The sequence below is a fragment of the Heteronotia binoei genome, chromosome 3 (genome assembly GCF_032191835.1).
Source record: "Heteronotia binoei isolate CCM8104 ecotype False Entrance Well chromosome 3, APGP_CSIRO_Hbin_v1, whole genome shotgun sequence".
NCBI classification, from domain to species: Eukaryota; Metazoa; Chordata; class Lepidosauria; order Squamata; family Gekkonidae; genus Heteronotia; species Heteronotia binoei.
In genome coordinates, this window is record NC_083225.1 from 46,493,551 (window position 1) to 46,505,174 (window position 11,624).

The window sequence follows — 11,624 nt, forward strand, 5'->3', positions numbered from 1 at the left end:
ATTCAAGGCTTTCACTTTCAAGCAAACTTTTTAATATCAAAAACACAAAATATAAATCCCACTTCTGGCAATGGAACTGGAGCATCTTAGATGATACACCTCCTTGTGTTTGGAACTAGAGCAGACAGGTTTCACATGAGAAAACATTTGTTCCATGCCCTCTATTCAACTAAATCTCCACATGGTGGCAGCAAACAATTTAACATGGATTGCCACTTGATAAACAGAAGAGGCATGTGGTTTTGTTAAAAGAAACACATATACATTCAAAAAGGTGGGTATGTGTTGCTGTTGAAGGGGAAATATCAACTGCCTGAGAAAAATAAAGCTTCTTGTAGAAAATGCTGATCTCATTCCTAGGTAACAGGTCTCCCTAGTTCATTCATCTCTCACCCCCATATTTGTCATAGATATCCACTTCAAATACATCTTTTAAAAAGTGAGATCAGAGAAGCCATCAGCAGCTTTAAATAACTTCAAAATGTCTTTAATTTGTCCCACCACCACGCACAGTTCTAGAATTGGAGAGAAGAGGAAGGATGTGCTACTATACCCAGGTCCATCTATCCTTTTGTCCAATTATCCCTCAGGCTATTTTCCCCCAAAGTCAGATATTTTTCAAAGATGAATAGGATGAATAGGAACAAAGATGAATAGGAACAAACAATTAAAACATAGAGAGAATTTGTATCAAGGAAACCACAGGAATTTGTGGGAAGGAATCCTGAATTTTTAAAAACAAAATTATACCTGTGTGGAGCCAGAAGTGTTTCCAGGACTAAACTAGCGGGCAGACTGCAGTGGAGTTTTTTCAGTCAGTCTCAGGGTAGAGTCTAGCATTATTGGTGGCATTGGTTAGGAGACCTGTGGTTTTAGACAAGTTTGGTAAGGAGACCACTGTAAAATCTATCTGTTTGAGCCAGATTAATTTAAACACTGTTGAGGGTAAACATTCAGACCAAATTCATACATGACACTTAAAGTTTACTTCACTCCTTTTTGCTTTTGGGGGAAAACAAAAGGGCTCTTCTTGAAAGTTTCTGAATCAATCAGTAATCACACTGGAGAACCAGTGTGGTATAGTGGTTAAAAGTGTCAGACTAGTATTTGGGAGACCAGGGCTGGCCTTAGACTACTTGCTGATTGTCGTGCTAGGCAAGACTAACTCCCCCCCCCCTCCCACACACACACACAGATAACCAATTTTTGAAAACAGATGAATTGTCACCATGGCTTGGAGTCTGCGAAACACACACACACACACACCGCTCGGGGTCTGATTTGTGCCCCTGCATAATTGGGGATTACTAAGTGCTGAACTACTAGTGGGCAAAAACTGTGGCAGACTGAGGAGGGGGCGCAAGGACAGTCTGTGCATTCCTACACATGCTCACTTTCTGCTTAGCACGACCAACCACACTTGGAACACACAAAGCTGGCAATCCAACCAATATATTTAAAAATACGCACAAAAGTCCTATCCATCAAAAGCACTACAGGAGAGCTTACATCAAAATACAAACAGGATACACATTTACAGAATGAATGCAGAGGGGGCGGCCCCAAGAGCGGCGCAACTGACCTGGAAGCATCAGTGCACAACCATCCTTCAAGAAGCTGGATTAAAGTCACGTGGGGGGCGTCCAATTTGGCACCCCCCACAGGCCCACGCCCTAGGCAAATGCCTAATTTGCCTATTGGTAGGGCTGACCCTGTGGGAGACCCAGGTTCGAATCCCCTCTTATGTCATGGAAGCTTGCTGGGTCACCTCTAGCCAGTCACACTCTCTCAGCCTGATCTGTCTCATAAGGTTGTTGTGAGGATAAAATAAAAGGAGAATGATGAAAGCCATGATGAGTCCCCATGGGAGAGAAGGGTGGGTTATAAATGAATTAAATAAATGCACAGGTTGATTTACAACTATGTTTCTGTTTTCCTGTGCATTAGATTTCACATGTGATTTTTGATCTTAGCCTTCTCTTTGCTACACTGGCAACTGGCTCAAAAAACAAAACAGCCAGACCAGTTTCTTTCTGACTAACTGAGAACTTTAAATGGGAAGGGTCAAGCATTCGTGCTCACTGACTGATTCTTTCCTACAAGTACTGCCCATCATTAGCATACCATGAAAAATGTGGCCAAGCCACACTGTTGTATCATGTGACCACAGCCAGTTTGCACTCTTAAACAACAAACTGCATGCATTTCAGCCCATAATACCTGATCCCCTCGTCTGATGAAGTGTGCCTAGAGAGCACACGAAAGCTTATGTTCTCAATAAAACTTGGTTGATCTTAAAGGTGCAACTTGACTCCTGCTTCGTTCAGTTGATAGATCTCAGAAACTAAGCAGGGTTAGCCCTGGTCAGTAATTGGATGGAAGACCACCAAAAAGTCCAGGGTCACTATGCAAGATACAGGCAATGGCAAACCATCTCTGTTAACCTCCTGCCTTGGAAACCTCACAGGGTCACCATAATTGTGACTTGATGGCAAAAGGGGGGTGGTGGTTGTGGGTTTAATTGGGGCTGAGTGTCATTTTTCACCCCATCATTTGCTGAAATAGTTTCCAGGACACATTTTGTATATGTATGCTACATAAAACACTAAGACAGTGTTTTTAGACAAATGTTTTGAAGTTCAAACAGCTATGGTTAAATGCATATTCACATTTCCGGAAAATTGTTCTCCCCCAACCCCTCTCTGTTATTGTACAGCAAGACTGAAAGAGTCCCTTAAGGCTAAGAGAGCAGTTCTTTTAAATCACAGTCTCCATTCCTTCTTTGCACTCATTCCAAAGGACTCAGTTGTTCTGAGAATCAATTCATAGCTGACACCCTATTATATATAAATAACTCTTCATTACCAATCATAACTTGAATATACCAGACGATTAGCCATGTTAGCTCTCTTGAGCCAAAACATGAAACAGCATCAGTGAACCCAAAAGTCTAACAGATTTATTTTTACATAAGCTTGTAAACTTTCCAACTGTGCTAGATTCATGTGTAGTGACATGATAAAGGGGGGAGGGGGGAGAGAGAGATGAGCTCTCATTTTGGAATGGAAACATTCACTTCACCATCTCAGAAAACTGATCCGTTCTTTACTTTTCCTTGTCACTTTCTGCTTTTCTCTGAGAAAAGAAGAACCAGAATAATGTTGTTTCTCTACTTCTTTAATAATTCAGTTAATATATTCATTTCATTATGCTCCTTTGTTATATGTCAAGAATTAACCAATTCTGACACCATGTATTGGGGGGATGGGGAGACCACCAGTCATTTTAGCAGGGCTTTTTTGTAGCAGGAACTCCTTTGCATATTAGGCCACATACCCCTGATGTAGCCAATCCTCCTGGAGCTTACAGTAGGCCCTGTAAGCTCTTGGAGGATATGCTACATCAGGGGATGTGGCCTAAAATGCAAAGGAGTTCCTGCTACAAAAAAAGCCCTGCATTTTAGAGAAGAAAGTAGAAAATGTTCCTACACATAAGGTCCTTTTTATGTTTACCTCTCACTGGTCATTAAATCAGGAGCAACCAGAGATCAAGTGTTATCCTCCATTGACAGATATACACAGTCACTCTCCTCTTCTGCTGTTACTATACAATGTTAAAAACTCCCACACCCTATCCAGACAAGCATCCAATTGAAACTATGAACATTGTAATTAAAAGCTTAAAAATGAAAGCCATGAATATCACCTGCCATTATAATTAACTCCACTACTTCAGTTTCTCTATTCTAGGTAGTGGGGGGGGGGGGACTCTTTAGAAACCACGGAGAAACCCAGATGCAGCCATGAAATTTAATATGCTTGACTTACTTTCTTAAATTAACAGTGTTAAATATATATGTGTACATATGATTCAGGAGAGGGCGTCTTACTTTTGCATTGTTCACTCATGATGTAAGAACGGAATTGCCTAATTGGTATTCTAAAGCTGTTGTTGGTAAGCTGTTCCTCTTGATGTTTTTGTCGGAGCGGGAGTAGCAGAGTGAGGGAGATGACTTGCCCGACACAGGGCTTCAGGAAAGAAAATCAGGCAGACACGTGCAACTAGTGCCAAAAGGTGTATTAACATATATACACAACAAGTGCTCTCTTGTGCAGTCTATACAATATCACCTCCACGGACAAAGTGCTTCGCCTAACCACCATCTCACAGGGAGAGACCTGTGTGATGCACACACAGATCATATATAGTCCAAGCAGCCAATCCTGGCCGTGCTGACTCAGCAGATTGCATCACTTGGCTTCTGCCGGCTCAAGCCGGTCTGCTGATCAGGTCACTGTGACCTAGCCTGGCAGCTAGATCACCAGCTGTCATACTGTAGCTGTCAGACTGGGTTTATGTAGATTCTTGCTCCAACACACCTCCTAATCTATTTAAACCCAGTATACCCAAACACTTTACACAGTTTACATACATGTCCACCAGCAACATTACAGTTCATATTTACGTAGCTCGGAACCCTTTCCGGAATTCGTTCAGGAACTCATCATGATTGTAAAACACATCATCGTGTTCCTGTTCAGCCAGCTCTTTCAGACGCTTGGCTTCAGCCTCCTTCTCCCTTGCCTCGCACTCTGCCACCCAGGCTTTCCATTTCTTAGCCTTTTCTTTTAGCATTCCCTCAAATCCGGGTGGGTCTGGATTGACAGTCAGAGTGACATAGGGACACTTGTACCTAGCGGGACGTTGGCCTTTGGTGGACCTGGCAGACACCCGTGGCCCTGTGCTTGGACCAGCTTTGTCTTCTTCGGGTTGCTCTGTTCCCACCTCCTGGGCTGGTTGCTCTGCCCCTGTAATTGGGTGTTGAACCTCCTGACTCTCACACTTTACCTCCAGTTCCTGCATTTGAGGCTCTGCCTCCTGACTCTGCTCGTCAGGCTCTGTGCCAGCATTCGGCTCACCTTCTCCAGCCCCACTGGGTGCCACCTCCTGGGCTGGAGTTCTGGGCTGCGCTCCAACATCGTTATCGCTACTTGGCAGCAGGACAAATTGTTTCTGCAAGGAGTGCAACCTTGGCCAGCTGCTTTCTTCATTGAACTGGGCACTCTTGCTAAGTGTTATCTTGCTTTTGCTATTGCAGAAACGATAACACCTGGCCCTTGGCTTGTAGCCCAGAAAAATTAGGCTCTCTGCCCGGACATCCCCCTCCCCGCTACTCGTGGAGTGGATGCCAACCCGAGCCCGTGACCCAAAGACTTTTAAAGAACTCAAATCTGGGGTCTTGTTCAACAGTAACCTGTAAGGCACATTTTTCACAGTATTACACCAAACCCTATTTTGCAAAAAAACAGCTGCATGTATGGTTTCTGCCCAATAGGTCATTGGCAGTTGTGCATCCTCTAACATGCAATACATCACATTCTGCAATACAGCCCCATGCCCATTTTCTCGGGGCGTTGCCGGGTTCGTCAGACGGTGGGCAATGCCCTTGTTCTCCAGCCAACGTTTCATCTGGTTAGATAAGAATTCCCCCCCTCTGTCGGTTTGTACAGCTAGGAGATTAACCCCTAATTGTCTCTCCACTGCTTTGACCCACTTGGTGAATGTCTTATACACCTCAGACTTATGCACCATGGTGAAAACCCACGCGTACCTCGTGTGGTCGTCGGTGGCCACCAAGCAGTATCTCCTCCCCGACAGACTCTTTGGCAATGGGCCAATAACGTCTAAATGGACTAGTTCCAGGGCTCGTGTGCTTTCCCTTGAGCTTTCTTTAGCAACAGCACACGCCTTGCTTTTGGTCTTCTTGCAGACCTGGCAATCCAAGTAACATTTGCAAGGATTTACTTTCAAACTAGGCACAAGCTCCAGGGTTTTCTTTAACGCCCTAAATCCGCAGTGCCCAAGTCTCCTATGGAGCAAATGTATACAATTATTGTGCACAGGCTCATTCGACACCTGAGCCACCTGGGCACAATCACTCTGGACCACATACAGTTTACCTTCCCTCTTTCCTGTCACAAGCAACTTTCCCCCACCTCCCAGGATTTTGCAGCAGGTTTTCTCAAATCTCACCTGGTATCCCTGGTCAAACAGTGTGCTAACACTCAACAGGTTAGACTGCAGTGAGGGTACATACAACACATTTTGCAACATACATTTCAGTGCAGGAAATTCCACATTGCCTGAGCAAACAGAATTGGCAGTGGTCCCATCAGCCAATCTCACATACTTATGCTCAGGACTGTCAATGTTTTTCAACAACTCCTTCTCGCAGCAGAGATGGCTCGTTGCCCCGGAGTCTAAAATCCAAGCAGACCCTGTGCTCTCTACTGCAGACGTGACCAGCCGGGTTGCTTCCTCACACGGGCTGGCGGTCCTCCGCTCTCGCCGCACACGCCCCCGCCTCTTCTCCCTCTCAGGGCAAGCTCGGAGCAGGTGCTGCGACGACCCGCATCCATAGCAGCGACGGACTGCAAACGCAGTCGGCTCCACTTCCTCCACCTTCGGACGCCTGCCAGCAGCAGAAGCTGGCTCATTCTTGGCTGTCTTCCCGGACACACCGATAACAGCACGCTGCCCGGCCGACACCCCCGGACAGCTCACGGCCGCAATTCTCTCTTGGAAGTCAAGCAGGTGGGCACAGACGTATTCCATGGTCAGGGTCGCTACGTCCACCGTCTCCAGAGAAGTTATCAGGGGAGTGTACTCAGGTGGCAACGACGACAGCAAAATGTACACTCTGTCGTCTGGAGCTACAGTCTTGCCTCTTGCCTCCAGCTCAACGAAACAGTCCGTTAGCCGTTTGATGTGATCTTTCACACACCCTCCAGCCGGCATAACGGTGCGGAACATCCTCCTTGTCAAGGCCATGAGGGAACCAGCAGTGGTACTAACATGCACCGCACTCAACGCGTCCCAGGCAGCCTTGGGAGTGTCCTTCCCTCGCACATAAACCAGCTGGTCATCTCCTATAGATAGCACTATGTTGGCCAGTGCCTTATCCGATAACACAGTCTCGGCAGGAGATAAGTCAGCAGGGGGGTTACTCACGAACAGCCATTGCCCTTCACGCTTGAGGTAGTGTTGCATTCTCAGGCTCCACACCGCGTAGTTGGCTGAGGTGAGCTTCTCAACGGCTACTCCAAGCTGTTGCTGAGCCATCGTGCCGACTCCTCCTCACAGCTGGCTGCCGACGTCCCTCTGGCTCTCAAACAGAGAACGGTGGTGCTTCTGTGTCCCTCACCGGCGTTCCTCGCCTCCGGCTCTTTCCAAACTCACGGTCAGCTCAACTCTCAACTCTCTCCTCCGCGCAGCGGAAGCGTGCTGGGCCCATAACCCTGTCGGAGCGGGAGTAGCAGAGTGAGGGAGATGACTTGCCCGACACAGGGCTTCAGGAAAGAAAATCAGGCAGACACGTGCAACTAGTGCCAAAAGGTGTATTAACATATATACACAACAAGTGCTCTCTTGTGCAGTCTATACAATATCACCTCCACGGACAAAGTGCTTCGCCTAACCACCATCTCACAGGGAGAGACCTGTGTGATGCACACACAGATCATATATAGTCCAAGCAGCCAATCCTGGCCGTGCTGACTCAGCAGATTGCATCACTTGGCTTCTGCCGGCTCAAGCCGGTCTGCTGATCAGGTCACTGTGACCTAGCCTGGCAGCTAGATCACCAGCTGTCATACTGTAGCTGTCAGACTGGGTTTATGTAGATTCTTGCTCCAACAGTTTTATAGACTGCAAGGTATCATACCCTGATAAAAATAACCTGGAAATGAGAAAAAAAGATGAGCAAAATGAAAGGTGTTGCTTCTCTGAATAGCAAGCTATTCTTATCCCCTCTTCCTTCCTTCCCTCCCTTCCTCCACCCACCCTGTCTTTGTGTGAACACTATATCCAACCTTTGAAAATAATGCTAGTCTTATGTGTTTAGATGGTAGGAAGATTGCTGGACTGGAAATTCTACACAGGTTAAAGGGAGATATATAATAATTGTGATGAAATTGCAGTTAATGGTAACAACAGGTGTTCATTGAAGATAAGGTCCCTCCCAGTCCTTGAGAAATAGGACAAATTGTGACACCAAAGAAAGCATTCAGGAGCTGACAAGAGTCTATGTGAACTGTGAGGACAAGCTAAGACATTAGGACAAGCCATTCAGACAAAGAAACAGAGACAGAGCTGAGTTGAACATTAGATAAGATAATTCCATTTGTTTTCCACTCCTCAAAGGGAAGGGGGGGTGGAGGAACTGGGTTTTTCCTGCTGGACCATTGTGGAATCAAGTTGCAAAGGGGCAACCTGTGTTCAGAGCAATGACTCAGCAAAAAACATCCAATATATTAAGGGGAATTATTAAAACAGTTATTTCTAAGGTTTTCCATTGTTGTTGTTGTTTTAAAAAACCAATCAGGATTGTTGGAAAATATCTTAACCTTTTATCATGTATAAACCAGCAGGGCTTTTTTAGAGCAGGAATGCAGTTCCTGCTGGCTTAGTGTCAGGGGGGTGTAGTCTAATATTCAAATTAGTCCCTGCTGGGCTTTTTCTACAAAAAAAGCCCTATGTAAAACAATGGTGATATCACGGACTGTGGCCTAATATGCAAATGAGTTCCAGCTGGGCTTGTTCTACAAACAAAGCCCTGTAAACCAGCATGACAAGTATATAACCAATTGGTAAGCTGGTTGTTGGTATCATCCTGCCAAGCGATAAGGTGAATTTTACACAACATCGTGCAGGCATATATAATAAGATTATCTGAAAAGAGTATCAGCCCATAAATGCCTGCCATAACACAAGCTCTTCTTGGCACCTTCCAGTCATGCGCACATTTGTTAAGGTTGTGAGCCAGTTAAATAGTTTATACAAGGGTGGTCAAACTTGCTTAACATATGAGCCACATAGAATAAACGTCAGATGTTTGAGAGCCAAAGGAAGGAAAAGAAAGCAGCTTTAACTTTAAATGCATTCTCTAAGCAGCCAGCTGACTTGGTTTGGAAAAGTGATTTAAAGAGAGAAATGTCCTCTCCAAGCCAGCTAGGCAGGCAGTGGGGGCTTTGAGAGGCACATGTGGCTCCCAAGCCACAGTTTGGCCACCCCGGGTTAATCCTATTTTAAATTGTAACATCAGCAGAGCTGCTTTGTGAGAAAGAGGCCTTTTCCTCTTTATAGTTGAACTTACTACACATTGAGAGATAGAAAAGCATCTTAATATTTTCTTTGTAAACTGAGGATACAGAATGTTTCCCATTATAGAACATCCTGAAAATTTTTTAGGATATTAGGATTTTGGGAAAAAATAACAAGTAAAAAACCTGACACTAGTATTGTAGATAGATCAAGGTGGTTAGCCATGTAGCAACAGAAAAGAGCAAAAGTCCAGTAGCACCTTAAAGACTAAGTGAGGCACGAATTTTCATGAGTCACTACTCACTACTTCAGATACAACTAGAATGTGAGTTCATCTGTCCCACATTTTAAAGAGTGGAGTGATTTCAGATGTCAAACCAGTGGGGGAGCATTTTAACTTTCCAGGACAATCACATGCTGACCTAAGAACAGCAGTTCTCTTACAAAGGAATTTCAAAGGAAAGTTAGAAAGAGATACTACTGAATTGCAACTGCTAATGGAGCTAAAGATAATGCATCCTCCTATTATTTATTTATTGTATGGCAGAGTTATACACAGGAAGCATACAATATGCTTATTATATTATATTATAATATATTATATTATAATATTATGGTATAATGCATCCTCCTGGACCGCATCAGGACTTCAAATCATTACCAATGCTGTTTGGTGTAGTGGTTAAGTGTGCGGACTCTTATCTGGGAGAACCGAGTTTGATTCCCCACTCCTCCACTTGCACCTGCTGGCATGGCCTTGGGTCAGCCATAGCTCTGGCAGAGGTTGTCTTTGAAAGGGCAGCTGCTGTGAGAGCCCTCTCCAGCCCCACCCACCTCACAGGGTGTCTGTTGTGAGGGAGGGAGATAAAGGAGATTGTGAGCCGCTCTGAGACTCTTCGGAGTGGAGGGCGGGATATAAATCCAATATCTTCTTCTTCTTCTTCTTCTTCTTGATTTCTGCATGCCTATCACACCTACTCCAATCACACCTGCTGTTGTCATTCACCTATTGTCATCTGCCACTAAGGTCATTCAACATCTGAAATCACTCCACTCTCCAAAATATAGGACCGATGGACTTGCATTCTAGCTGTATATGAAAAAAAATGAGCAGTGACTCATGAAAGCTCATCTCTTGTCCCAAATGTTGTTAATCTTTAAGGTACTACTGGACTTTTGCTCTTTTCTATTAATATTGTAGACAAATAATGCGTTAGGTTTCCATACAAAGTGGAAGAGAAAGAGATTTTATTCCTTGGGTTAAAATAAATAAATCTCACAGTGCAGGGAAGATAAGCAAGAATGTACATACAATATATAGACAGCCTGGTTTCTCCAAATTCCTAACCTCCTTCACAGCCTGCTTCTATGTCATCCCCTGCCCGCCTGCCCCCCCTTCTCAAGCTTGATGGTAGGTCTGTGGATGTGCATGTGTGATAGAACTCTTTTGTGAGCTCAAAAGACACCTATTATTCATCTTCTTCCAGGCTGCATTATTATTTAAACAGGTTGTTCCTGATCTGGGGATGAACTCTGGCTGAGATTAACATTGCAATCCTACACAAAATTACTTGGAAATAAATGCCATTGAAATTAATGGGAGTGGTTTCCAAGTAAGCCATAGTGGATATCGAAGCCACTGACAGCGTCACCCTAATCAGGTCTACTCAGGGGTATTCAGTGCGGCTCGCTTCCATCCCAGCCAACCTCTTTCCAAATAAGCCTTCTCCCTCTTTCAAAACAACACCCACCCACCTAACCCAAAGACCTCTGGTCCTGCAAAGCAACCTTTTCCCCTTCCCAGCGAGTTATTTATTTTTATTGTGTCAATCAACGAGAAAGCCAGCTAGGATTGGCTTCCCGCTGGAGGCGGGAATAGCGTGTCCTGCGCATTGCCTTTGCCAAGGCGTGGATCCGGAAGCGGCGCCGATGGTGCGTGTGAGCCGCTTGCCCCTGTGGTTGGCAGGAGGCCTTGTGAGCCCCACCTGGCGGCTAGGTAAGAAGGAGAGTGAGCGTGTGACTCGGCGCCTCTGCCGAGCTGGCTAGCAGGGCCCAGGAGAGGCCTCGCCCCTTGCTGAGGGATGATTGGGGGACAGGGCGCCTGTGTGATCGTAGCTCTGGCCTCGGCGGCAATTATGATTTGGCTCCGCTATACGCAAGGTACACCCACCGCCTTCCCGTGGGGTTCTCTCCCTTTACCTGGGCGGGTGGCCATCAGTCTTCGAGAGCGGGCTATGGCCACAAGCCATAAAGGAGAGCTTTAAAAAAAATGTTTTAAAAATGGAACCCGTCTGCTTATACAGTACCTCGTTTTATGGCAATGAGCCTAAAATGGATCCCATAAATAGCACACAGAAAAGTGTGGCTGATTTTAAAACACACGCACTTGCAGATGGGGTGGGGGGGTGAAATCCTTGCAGGGTATTGCAAACAAATTGAGGTAAATTGCTTGGTGCAAATGGATGGCATATACTAATGTTTATCAGTCTATCTGGCATTATGTAGTCTGGCCCAGGCTGTCT

At 45.3% G+C, this 11,624-nt stretch overlaps 1 protein-coding gene across 3 annotated transcripts in view; it reads left to right on the plus strand.

The window, feature by feature from the left end:
- Positions 1–11,624, plus strand: part of NAXD (NAD(P)HX dehydratase) — a 113,610-nt gene that overhangs the window by 81,344 nt on the left and 20,642 nt on the right. The window contains exon 1 of one of the 3 annotated variants that reach the window (XM_060233695.1): positions 10,962–11,098. The exons of 1 other annotated variant lie outside the window; for it this stretch is intronic. In XM_060233695.1, the coding sequence (XP_060089678.1) occupies positions 11,032–11,098 (67 nt within the window). In that variant the 5' untranslated portion in view covers positions 10,962–11,031. Of the gene's footprint in view, positions 1–10,961; positions 11,263–11,624 lie in introns of those variants that run through there. One more of the 3 variants, XM_060233694.1, reaches the window with a different exon arrangement.